The sequence below is a fragment of the Lynx rufus genome, unplaced genomic scaffold (assembly GCF_022079265.1).
Source record: "Lynx rufus isolate CCGP_SWC_20201006 ecotype Redwood Valley unplaced genomic scaffold, mLynRuf1.p SCAF_9, whole genome shotgun sequence".
Lineage (NCBI taxonomy): Eukaryota > Metazoa > Chordata > Mammalia > Carnivora > Felidae > Lynx > Lynx rufus.
This window is the reverse complement of record NW_025814897.1, coordinates 113,128,770-113,141,131: the sequence shown is the minus strand read 5'-3', so window position 1 is coordinate 113,141,131 and position 12,362 is coordinate 113,128,770. Positions and strand designations below refer to the sequence as shown.

At 57.8% G+C, this 12,362-nt stretch overlaps 1 protein-coding gene across 1 annotated transcript in view; it reads left to right on the top strand.

The window, feature by feature from the left end:
* SHANK2 (SH3 and multiple ankyrin repeat domains 2) overlaps positions 1 to 12,362 on the top strand; it is a 431,931-nt gene that overhangs the window by 54,017 nt on the left and 365,552 nt on the right. Inside the window, exon 8 of the mRNA XM_047071362.1 lies at positions 8,053 to 8,130. Coding sequence (XP_046927318.1) covers positions 8,053 to 8,130 — 78 coding nt within the window. The remainder of the gene's footprint in view (positions 1 to 8,052; positions 8,131 to 12,362) is intronic.

Genomic DNA, 12,362 nt, shown 5'->3' with positions numbered 1-12,362 from the left:
TCCCCGTGTGCCAGGGGGCCTCGTGGGTGGGTGAGAGCCGTGCCCTCTCCAGGGTCCTGAGATCAGCCCTTGGCCGCTCCTGCCTTCACATCCCTCCTCTGTAGCACGGGTCCAGATGCTGAGGTTCAGTCACCTGTTACGCATCGCGTTGTTCCCGCTTGCATTACCTTCCAGGGGCTGTTGTGGAGGGTCACAGGCTCGGGGCTCGGTGGCCCCCAGCCCCTGGACACCATGTCCAGTTGGAAGTCAGCGGGTGCTCTGGGATCGAGCCTCGTGAATCCCTCGTTCCTTCCCTGGGGTGCTGGCGTGGCCTTTAATCTCCTCCTTCAGGCCCTCCCCTAACCATTGGGAGGGTCTGACCGAAGCAGCAAGAGGAGTGGTCCAGACGGCATCTCAGCGGGACTCAGAGAGATACAGCCCCGTAGCCACGTCCTCCAGGCACCTGTGATGAACTTCTAGGAGCAGCGGAGTCTCCTAGTCTTTGTCCCACACGTACCTCCATTGGACTTGACCGGAGCCCCGCCCCCTCCTCTGTCACCACTGTGCTGAGCTCCTCCTTTCTACCCATGTGTGCTTCACCTGCGGCATCAGGCCGGGCTCAGTGCAGGCCAGAGGAACCACTTTGCAACTTTAAGCAGAAGGCGGTGTCCAAGGAGCACATCCAGAGCACTCTGGGAAATCATAGACTGCTCCAGGGGTGGGGCCACAGTGTCATGAAGTCAGAATAGGGTGCAGGGAAAGGACTTAAGGAACAGCCGCAGTGAAGTGAACTTTCGGTGCAGGGAGACATGGCAGTCTGGGCTCCATGTGGCCCAAACCGTGACCTTGCCGCGTTGTCTGGGGCACACTCCTGTCTCTCTTGGGCTCTGAATTCCCCCTTTTGTAATGTAGGCACAATCCTCCCTAACTCCCAGGGTTGCTAAGAGACATAAAGCGGAAAACAGACAGGCGGTATATCAGCCACACAGTGGATGCTGGATAAATGGTGACTGTGATGGGGACGATGGGGATGATGGTGGTGATGGTGAAGGTGAAGGTGTTCACGGTGATGACGGCGCTGAAAATGCTGGCTCTCATGGCCAGAGGCCGATAGTCCCACTGCTATGGGGTCCAGGTTCATGAATTTGATGTGTGTGTTTTATCAATTTTAGGCAGGCCTCGTCTGCACACTTCTAATAGAATACACTGCGATCAGAATATTCTCTTCTCTCATGAAATCAACTAATTGGGGCTTTGATTGTAAGCAGCAAATTGTGTCTAGCCTGCCAGGTCCCTCGGCCTTGTGCTGGCTTTCCTGGGGCCCCAGAGGGAGGCAGGCAGCCTGGTGTTTGTTTTTTGGGCTCCGATAATGAAGGAAGGGAGGGGGTCTTAAATCTCAGAGGTTACCGGGCCAGACCAATTTGTGTGGAGGAGGAGAGATAATCCTGCCTCTTACTCCGGCGGCGGCCGAGGTAGGAAGAGACAGGCTGCATCTCTGTGCCCCTTGTGGTGTCAGTGGAGTGCCCGTCAGCATGGTGGCTGCCTTCACAGGGTCATCACAGGGTGGTCGTCCTCAGGGGCTCTGGGGGGGCTGTGTCTTGCTGAAGGAGGGCGTCCACAGGGACTTTCCATTTATCTATCTATCTATCTATCTATCTACTTATTTATTTGTGTGTTTTTACGTACTTTTGGGGGAGAGAGAGAGACAGACAGACAGAATGCGAGCTGGGGAAGGGCAGAGAGAGAGGGAGACACAGAATCCAAAGCAGCCTGACGCAGGGCTCAAACTCGTGAACTGAGATCACGACCTGAGCCGAAGTCGGGCGTTCACCTGACTGAGCCACGCAGGCGCCCAGGGACTGTCCCCTTAGATCCCCCCGGTGAACCTGTGGTTGACATTGCCTTACAAGTGTCAGGAGATGTCGCACTGGGTGTTGTATGGAAACCAATTTGTCAATAAATTTCATATATAAAAAAAAAAAAAAAAAAAAAAAAAAAACAAGTGTCAGGAGATGGAACTTGGCCCAGGCAGCTCGGCTATGTAAGGGGCAACGCTGGGCCCCCAACTCGCCCTGTATTTTGTCGCCGCCAGGCTGCGGGGACAGATTCCTGTGGCCCTTGGCTTGGTGGGGATGGGGCTCCCGGACACACGTCAGGCCACGGCACCGTGGGCCACGGCACGGTCAGGTGTGGTCTTTGGGGGCCACGTTCCAGCTGCTCTGGTGATTTTAGTCTCCCACCTCATTGTACTTTTCTTTTTCCCCGACTACGTGCACGTTACCTCTTAGATTTCCGTCCACCCACACAGGCTCGTTTCAAACTGGGGACGAGTCCCCGACTTGCAGTTTGGGGTATTTGGCCAATCACACCTGTGACATTGACGGGAAGATCGCCTCCGTGCCCTAGAGATGAAAACATGGGTGGGACTTGCAAATCTGGAATTCAACCCCTGGCTGTGGCCTTGAGGCCGTGGCCTTGAGGCCGTGGCCTTGACTGGGCGGTTTTGGGCAAACCCGTAACCGGCATCTTGCCGCCCTGTCCTGTCTCCTCTTCCGTCTGCCCGTTTGCTTGTGTGCGGACCCCGCTGACCTTCCCCGGGGGCTCCCTGGAGCTTCCTCACCTGCCCCTGCATCAGGTTTCCATCCCTCCTGCTCCGGCAGCTGGCCACCCCCATGTGCCGCACGGTGCTGTGGCCCACGTTGTCTCCATGGTGACCCCAGGCAGACCTATCTGTGGCCTTTGGTACTTTCTAGAGAACACCTCTCTCTGCCCTGAACTCTGGCGGTGGTGCCTCATAGAAAACACGTAGGTGGCTCCTCCCACCGCGTAAATAGCCCCCTTCTCTCCACGGCCTCCCGAAGTCCCGCTGCCCTCCTGCTCCCCACGGCTACTTCTGGCCCCAGGCAGCCTCAGCTCCCTGCTGCCCCTCCCGCCCTTGGCGGCTGATGTCTTTCCCCTGATGGCCGCCTCCGGCTGGTCATCCCCTCAGGCTTGCTTCTCTCTGATGCACTTTCCGTGGAAACCAGAGTGGCTTTTGCACCGCGCACGTCTGCTGGTGTCCCTGTGATGGGAGGTCCCCTCACACAAACCCGAAGGCCCCTGCCCCTATGCACCTGTCACTTGTCACTTAGGCACCATCACCTGTCTCCTGCCCCTGTGCACCCATCATCTGTCTCTGTCACCCACCCCTGTGCACCCATCTCCTGCCCCTGTGCACCCGTCACCTGTCCCTGTGCACCTGTCACCTGCTGTTGTGCACCTATCACCTGTCATCTGTCTCTGTGCACCCATCACCTGCCCCTGTGCACCCGTAACCTGCCCCTGTGCACCCATCTCCTGCCCCTGTGCACCCATCACTTGCCCCTGTGTACCCGTAACCTACCTCTGTGCACCCATCACCTGTCACCTGCCCCTGTGCCCCTGTCACCTGCCTCTGTGCACCCACCACCTGTCACCTGCCTCTGTGCATCTGTCACCTGCCGCTATGTACCTGTCACCTGCCATTGTGCACCTGTCGCCTGCCTCTGTGCACCCATCACCTGCCCCTGTGCCCCTGTAACCTGCCCCTGTGCACTCGTCACCTGTCGCCTGCCCCTGTGCACCCCTCACCTGCCCCTGTGCCCCTGTCACCTGCCCCTGTGCACCCATCACCTGCCCCTGTGCCCCTGTAACCTGCCCCTGTGCACTCGTCACCTGTCGCCTGCCCCTATGCACCCCTCACCTGCCCCTGTGCACCCGTCACCTGCCCCTGTGCACCCATCTCCTGCCCCTGTGCACCCATCACCTGCCCCTGTGCCCCTGTCACCTGCCTCTGTGCATCTGTCACCTGCCCCTGTGCACCCATCTCCTGCCCCTGTGCCCCCCTCACCTACCCCTGTGCCCCTGTCACCTGCCTTTGTGCACCTGTCACCTGCCTCTATGCACCCACCAGCTGTCACCTGCCTCTGTGCATCTGTCACCTTCCCCTGTGCACCTGTCACCTGCCCCTGTGCCCCTGTCACCTGCCTTTGTGCACCTGTCACCTGCCTCTATGCACCCATCAGCTGTCACCTGCCTCTGTGCATCTGTCACCTGCCCCTGTGCACCCATCTCCTGCCCCTGTGCCCCCCTCACCTGCCCCTGTGCCCCTGTCACCTGCCTCTGTGCATCTGTCACCTTCCCCTGTGCACCTGTCACCTGCTCCTGTGCACCCATCACCTGCCCCCTGCCCCAGCTGCCTGTAGCCCAGACCAGGGCCTTTGCATTTGCTGCTCCCTCTGCTGGGAACATTTCCCCCGATTGTCATCCAGCCCTTCTTTGGTTTAGGGCTCAGCTTAGGGACCCCCTCCTCGGGGTCCTTCCCTGACCACCTGCCCTCCCTCTCTCTGTCACATGACCCTCTTTTATCATTTGCATGGTGCTCTGTGTCCCCGGGGGCCAGAGCAGTACTTGGCCCGGCTGACAGCGTCCACTGGTTGAGGCATGAACGGAGTGCTTTCTGGGCCTGTTTCTTCGTGTATAAAGTGAAAATGGTGACATCCGGGCTCCCGCAGCAGGCGGTGACCCAGAGGACTGGCCTGCCTTGGCTGGGGGCTGAGCAAACCTCAGAGATCCTCAGGGAGGTGGGAGGTAGTTTGGTTAAGTGTCTCTGAAGGGTCTTGCCCAGAAGATAATTGGCAGTGAAGACGATATTCTTCCTGATGCTTTGGCTGTCAAAAAAAAAAAATGCAGACTGCTTCGTCTATACTCGACTGACTTACTTAAGAGGATGGAAACACACCTCGGTGTGTCCCAGAGGAGGCGCCTCGGGGAGGAACGTGGCAGCCGGCAGCCACTGGAGGGAGCAGCTAGGTCCCCCGCAGCCCTCCTCTGGGCCACGGCTTACTCGTCTTCTCCCTTTCTGAAGCCGCGGTTTTTCCCTTAAACGTTCCGGGCCTCTGCTGCCTTGTCTGTGAAATGGGCCTCCTGTCAGCCCACAGCAGGGATGCTGCACGGCAGAGCACACATGTGCACACACACTCGCACGCCCACGTCCGTGCACACACGCACGCGCACACACACGGTATAATTGTTAGTAAGCCGGACGAACCGTTTACCCTTTAATCGTGAGACGGCTGTGGGACGTGGTCTCAGGTGGAAGTCGGGCAGATACTAGCGTGACGGACCGTGTCTCTGGGTGGGTTAATGCTGACTTGCACACACTCCCTTTGTAGGAAGGGACCCTGGCTCGATCCCACCTGGGCGGGTGTGAATGGCGAGGATTGATTCTCAGCGCTTCTGATGGGACTTTTCAGTGAACGTGCTTACTTAGCAAGTAGGGAGCGTTTACAAGGACCTGCAGAATCGGGGGTCCTGCGGGGCTGTCCAGTCCTGGTTGTTGCCTCTGGGAACTGTCGGCTGGTGGTCCTTCCAGGCTGCTCATTCACGCCCTTGAGCGGGGCCAGGGCACACGGTGGGGGGGGGGGGGCCATGCAACTCAGGGGAGATCCCTCCCCCCCCCCGCTCCCGGCCACATTCATGTCCCCTGAGTCCCAGCTGTGGTCCCCTGCTTGCCACCCCAGGGGATTCATGCTCTCTTGTCTCTTATGTGCCCCCACCAACGTTCTCCTGCCCCAGTTCCCTTCTCTGCCTCAGTTTCCTCAAATACCCTCTCCTCTGTCACCACAGACATCTTGCTCACTCTGGCATGATGATGCTGTTGTGTAAGTAACTTAATTGACTTCCTTTGGGTTGTCAGTAACAGGACCCAGCTAGGCTAATTCACGGCGGGAGGGTGGATGCTGGGCGGGCTCCAGGAGCCAGGCAGGGTGGGTAGGGCTGGGGCAGGACCAGAGAGCCTGGGGGCCTGTGTCCTAATACAACCTCTTCACAGCACCAGCTGTGCGGGATTCCAGCCGCCCTCCCCCCTCCCCCCTGCAAGTGTAGTTTGAGATCCTGGAATAAAATGGCACCTGCCTCTGGGCTGTGGCCTCGGGCTGGCTGTCCAGGGCTTGTCACCACCTGACATGCCGGCTCGTTCATTTTTTTTTTAACCCTGGATGTAATGGCATCCCGCATCTGGAAGATTTTGTTTCCCGAGCACAGATACGTCTTTCCCGGTTTTCTTAAACTTTTCGGGTGACTCAAAGTTCTACACGAACACACGCGGGGGGGAGAAAATCAGTGCGACAGAGCATCCACAGCGATGCAGACAGCCACCGCGGTCAGCCCCGAGCTGCCCCTGGGGCCCGGGGACCTGGGCGCAGGTGGGAGCACAGGGGCCGGGAAATCCTTTCTGCAGGACTCAGATCCGTCCTCACCCGCGTCTTAGAAGCGGCTCGCGGTGCTGGGACGCCTCCCCTGCCTGCAGCACACAGAGCTAGGGTCCCCGCCTCCTCTGTGTGGCCTCCCCTTAACATCAGCACAGCGGAGGTCCCCAGGGCCCCTTGCCCGGGTCACAGGGCCGGGGTGGCCCCAGCTGGCTCCTGAGAGCTCACATCTGCTTCGCCAGACCCTGCTCTGCTCTGCTCTGCTCTGCTCTGGCTTGGCGTCACTGTCCTGGAATGGAAACTTCCGTCCGGGTGGTGCCCTGTCCCCCTGACTCTCTGTGTGTGTCTGCCTCTCTCTGTCTCTGTTTCCCTGTGTCTGTCTCTTTTTCTCTTTGTCTGTGTCTCTGTGTCCCTGTGTCTCTGTCCCCGTGTCTGCCTCTCTCTGTCTCTGTTTCTCTGTGTCTGTCTCTTCTGTCTCTGGCTGTCTCCGTCTCTTGCTCTCGCTTCCTGCTGTGCTGGTCCAGGATGCCCTTATTGAGGAAAAGTTCACACACCATACAATTTCCCCTCTAAAATACAGGGTTCCGTGGATTCTCACCCATGACCACAGTGAGTACTGGGTCCTTCCGTCGCCCCACGCAGCGCCCCGGGAGAGCCCACATCTCCCTCGGTCCCTCCAGCCCTGGGCAGCCTCTGGCCCCGTTCTGTCGATGGGTGCCCATTCTGTCTTCGCTCTGCTGTTCTCGAGGTCCTGTGACCCCACCGCGTGCACCTGTCTTTCCCCAGGACACAGGTCCCCTTCAGGTCTGGGGCGGGGGTGCCCTGGGCGGTCACACCCGTCGTCTCTGGATTCTGCGGGGAAAAACGGGGAAGCCGGGGTGCCCTCGGGAGGCCGTGACTCGTGCTCCCCGGGCCGTCGGCAGGCTCCCTCCTGCAGGGTGCACGCACACTGATGTGAAAATAGTAGGTGCTCCATAAACGGACAGGAATAGACTTATTTTCATTGTAAAAAACACACACACACAAAATGAATATTGACTGCCTTTAAGAAACATCAAAAAATACAAGTATGGGAATTAATAAAAAAAGACTCCCCCCCCCCCCCGTTGACTCCCTGACGCTTTCTCCCTTGCGCCCCGGGACGCTCCCTCCAGACTTGCTCTCCACTTGGCTACAACACAGAGGCTTTTAAAGCATAAAGGAAATTAATTAAGCCGTATTGTTGTTCTGAGACTTGTTTTTGCTTGGAAGTTCTTGGGTCTATTTCTTGTCAGCCTTTGTGGATCTACCTTGTTTTTTCCTACAACTTTCCAGGCGAAGAATGTTCTGGAATGTATTCCCACTTCCCTTATTGCAGAACATTTATGCTGTGTCCAGGTCTTCTCTTTTTGTGTGTTACTTACGTGTTTTTCCTCTATTTTACACACACGTGCGAGACATTCCGTAGCACACGGCCCTCAGGAGGGGAGGGGTTTGGCCGTGGGGTGCACACGTTATGAATTTTCATAGGTTCTGCCAAGCTGTCATCCCAAAGTGTTTGGAGAAGTTAAGCGTCACCCGAGAGGGTGCGGGGCCGTTCCCCTTCGTCCTCACCGCCCTGGTGACTGGAGCCGCCCCCTGCGCTCACCCCCGTCCTCACCCCCATCCTCACCACCCCCGCGTTCACCCCCGTCCTCACCGCCCCCCTGCGCTCACCCTCTTCCTCAATGCCCCCGTGACCAGAGGTGCCCCCTGCAGACCTGCGTGCGCGTCCCGGATTTCTTGTGCGCAGAGCCTCGGAGCGTGTCCCTTTGGAGGACGTCTGTGCCACCGGCCTACAAACGGGCTTCTCTTCTCCCCCCTGCAGGACAGCTGTGCCAGAGTGCTGCTGTTCCGAGGCGGGAACAAGGAACTCAAGAACTACAACAGCCAGACCCCGTTTCAGGTAAGAGGAGCGCCCAGAGCCGCACCACCCGTGCGTGCGCCGTCGCGGGAGGCCACGCGGTTTCCGCACGGACCCGTGTGTCCAGTGGCTCGTCTCGCGGGGACGTTGGCTGGTTCGGAGCCTGTGCCCCCTTCACGCCGGAGCCGCTGGCGCCTTTCGGTTTGCCCGTCCGCAGCCCTCCTTCCCGGTGGGCAGAGCGGCGGGAGCCCGCAGCCATTCACCCCTGTGGGCGTGCGAACAGCCTCTGCGGGCCGATTGCAAGGGGGGCGCTTTGTGGCTCTGCCGTGGGGAGGCGGCCTGCCGTCGTCTGGCACCCCCACGGGGCCTGCTGTCCCGGAGTGGAGGGAGGCGACGCCAGCCCGGCGGTGGCCACGGGGCTCCGGGGCGGAGGGCAAAGCCACCACCTCCTCGTGGTTAAATTGTGCTGGTATGTATCACACAAAGTCGGCCGTTTTGACCATTTCAAAGGGCGCGTTTCAGGGGCCCTGAGAACATTCCAGATGTTGTGCAACCCTCAGTGCTGTGTGGATTCATCACCCCCCAAGTAACCCTCCCCCCCCACCCCACTCATTACCACCCCCACTCTCCCCCGCCCCCAGCCACTGGCGAACACGAATCCACTTTCTGTCCGTGGATTTGCCCGTTCTGGACATTCCGCAGAAAAGGATCCACACGCCGTGTGGCCTCTGTGTCCGGCTTCTTTCTCTCCGCGGGTTGTGTCTGAGGGCCGTCCGCGTGGTCGCTCTCGGGGTGCCTTGTTCCCCCTTCCAGCTGAGTAAAATCCTGTTGGATGGATGATTTCGATGCAGCCGACCAGATGGTTTAGGGCGAAAACAGATTTGTGTGTGGGGGGAGGGGGGGGCGGGGCTAAGTTACAGAAATGCTGTTTGACCCTGAATGTGGTCGGATGTCTCCACTTACAGGAAAACCCAAGTGACCGTCATTTTTATTTGGAGGTAATTTTTACCTCTTACCGAGCCAGGAGGTCTCCGACTCAGAACTGGCACGCACCCTTCTCAGGCCTTGCTCCTAAGGACGGGTTTGACGTCCTGAGAATGAACCAGTCTGCTCCGAACCCTGGGCTGGCTGTTTAAAAACCACCCGTAAAAGTTACATCGTTGACCCATGGCGGTGGGCCTGGATTGTGGTCTCGAATCTTGTGGCTTTCAGGCATTTACAGCAAAATGGGTCGTGAACGTGACTTCCCGGTTTGTTAACGGGTCTGAGAAGGCCGCCCTTACCGTCCTGGGAAACGTCCTCTTGCCGGGGGTGCTTAGGGGCCACGGTGGCACCTTCCACTTGCCTGCATCTGCCCCCGAGGGCTTTGCTGTGGCTTGCTGGTGGTCCTGGTTTAAAGATTTCTTTTTTTGTCATTAAATAACATTTCTTTGGTCCTTTTACTTTTCTCAAGTCAAACTATTGCTTCAGCTGCTTAGAAAAGGAAAGCTGATGTCCTTGTTTCACAGTGAGCCCTTTGGGGATACAGAAGACCCGTTTCCGACTCTGGGGCAGCGCCTGGTAACTGACACGGGGTGCTCCCGGAAAGTAGCCGTGCGTGGCGTCCAGGACCAAAGGCACATAGGTGGCCTCCCCCGTGGGTCTCCCCCCTGCTGAAGCGTCATCGCAGCGATCCCCTGGGACGGGACACCCCTTACGGGAGTCCTGGCAGGGTGCTTGGTACACACTCCCGGGGGGCAGGGCGGCACCAGCTCCGAGGCCAGGCCATCTGTCTCTCCTTTGATAATCAGTCAAGTGCCCAAATGGGTCTGGAAGACAGTTATGCAAAATGCAGCTGAGTAATAGGACCCTGTATGCTGCGAGCGTTGTTCACGTGACCGGCGGATTCAGAGTCCGGGCTACTTGGTCTGCATGCCCAGACGGGCTCCGCGGCTTCTGGGAGCTGGGTCCCTCCCTCGTGTCCCCTGCCTTCTCACACCGTGACGATGCAGAGATGCGATTCAGCCTGCGAGCCCCGCCTACGAAGTGCGCGGCTCTCATTCTCGCTCACGGCGCCCGCCTCCCAGTTGTGGAAGAGGAACCCCTTACTGTCCAGAGTGTGGCTGAAGCGATAGTTTGCTGCGCCCTTTGAGAGGATCAGATGTGCTCCCTGCAAAACACTCGTGCTCCTCGGCTGCTGTTCTGAGAGATCGTGGCCCGTTCCATGAGTTCATCTGGCCAAACATTTGCTTCATGGTTTCCTCCAAATGCTCAACCAGCAGCATCGGTGACACTCCAGAACTTGAGGGAAAATGCAGATGCGCAGCCCTCCCCCACCCTGGTCCCACGGAGCCAGAAGCTCAAGGGCAGGGCTTGGTGTCCTGGGTTCTGAGAAGCCCTCTCAGATCCTGGTGCCTGCTTGGGTTTGAGAATCCCAAGAGAGATGATTCTTGGAGGAGAGGAAGGAGGAGGAGGAGGAGGAGAGGCGCTTACAGTGGCCCCTGGGTGTAGATTAGACAGTGACGCTGACGGTGGCGGTGGCCTCGGTCAGCTCCGGCAGCCGTAGCCGAACGCCACAGGCTTAGACGACAGATACTTATTTCACGCGGTGTGGGAGGCTGGAAGTCTAGGGTCACGGTGCCAGAAAATGTAGTTTCGGGCGAGGCTCTCCTCCTGGCTGAAAGATGGCCACCTACTCGCTGGTCTTTCCTCTGTGCATATGTAGAGACAGGAGGGGCTTTCTGCTGTCTAACCCTTTCCTTGTGGAAGCAATAGTTCCATCAAATTGGGGTCCCACCCTTATGACCACATTTAACATTAAAAGCCCTCTCTGCAAACGCTAACGCTTGGGAGTTAAGATTTCACCGTTTGAAATTCGAGGGGACGAAAATGAACCTGTAAAGTGATGGTGTGGTGACGTTGATGGTGGTGGTGATGTTGGGGATGACGGTGATGATGGTGATGATGATTTTGACGGTGATGAGGATGGTGATGGTGGTGGCGATAATGATGTTGGTGACGATGGGGATGACGATGATGGTGATGGTGACGATGCTGGTAGTGAAGGGATGCTAGGGGTCGTGATGATGGGGATGCGGATGGTGACGGCGATGATGGCGGTGATGGAGATGACGATGGGAATGGTGGCCGCGATGGTGGTGACAATGGCAGCGGCAGAGATAGTGATGACGGCGGACGGTGTGATAGCGGTGATGATAGCGATGACGACGGGGACAGTGGTGTGACGGTGGCAATGATGGTGATGATGGCGAATCTTGCCAGTTGCACAGAATTCTAAAGCTTACAAACGCTCTTCCGAATGTTGTCATTTGATGTTCAAAATCCCAATGAAGTAGTCGTTGTTATGCCCGATTCGTAGATGAAATGGGACGATAGAGAGATGGACGCATTGGGATGCGAAGTAAGCGAGTGGCTGGGTTTGTGGTCTCCAGGCCTCCGGACCTCCAGTCCAGCGCTCGGCACACTTTCTGTAGCACACCTTGTATCCTGGCTCGGAGTGAGCAACGTTAGGGGTCCTTTGTGCCTTGGACCGTTCAGCCCGAGGGAGCAAAAAACAACGTATCCCGATTTTGAAGACAAATGGAACGGAAGGAAGTCTGAAGACGTAGAAGGTCTACGTGAAGATGGAACGCAGGTCGGGTAGCTCTTGGTGGCCAGTCTGCTGCCCAGCTTGGCTAGGCACTCACACCCAGCTACCTAACCACAGTAACGTGGGCATTGCTGCGAAGGTGCGCTGCAGGCGTGGTTAAACCACGTCTCCCGCCAGTTGAGTGAAGGCGATGAACCCTCCATAACGTAGGTGGGCCTCATCTAATCAGCGGGAAGCCTTAAAAGAAAAAAGGAAAGAGGGTTCCCAGAGAAGACGAAATTCTGCCTCAAGACTGTAATGGAGAGCTTGTGGGTTCGAGCCCCGCGTCGGGCTCTGGGCTGACGGCGCGGGGCCCGGAGTCCGCTGCGGATTCTGAGTCTCCCTCTCTCTGTGTCCCTCCCCAGCTCATGCTCTGTCTCTCTCTCTCAAAAATAAATAAACTTTAAAAAAATGTTGAAAAAAATGACCCTAACGTAGAACATCTGCCTGAGTTCCCAGGTTGCCGGCCTGTCCTACAGATTTCAGACTTGTCTGGCCCCGCAGCAACTCTTAATTGTGTGTCCACGCACACGTCCTATGGGTGTGTCCCCCAGGGAACTCTGGCTGGCACACGGGGGTATTGATGAGTCCTTCCTGCCTCCCGGAAGCTCCTCCCCCAAAGGGACTTCCTTGGGGTTGCAGGCAG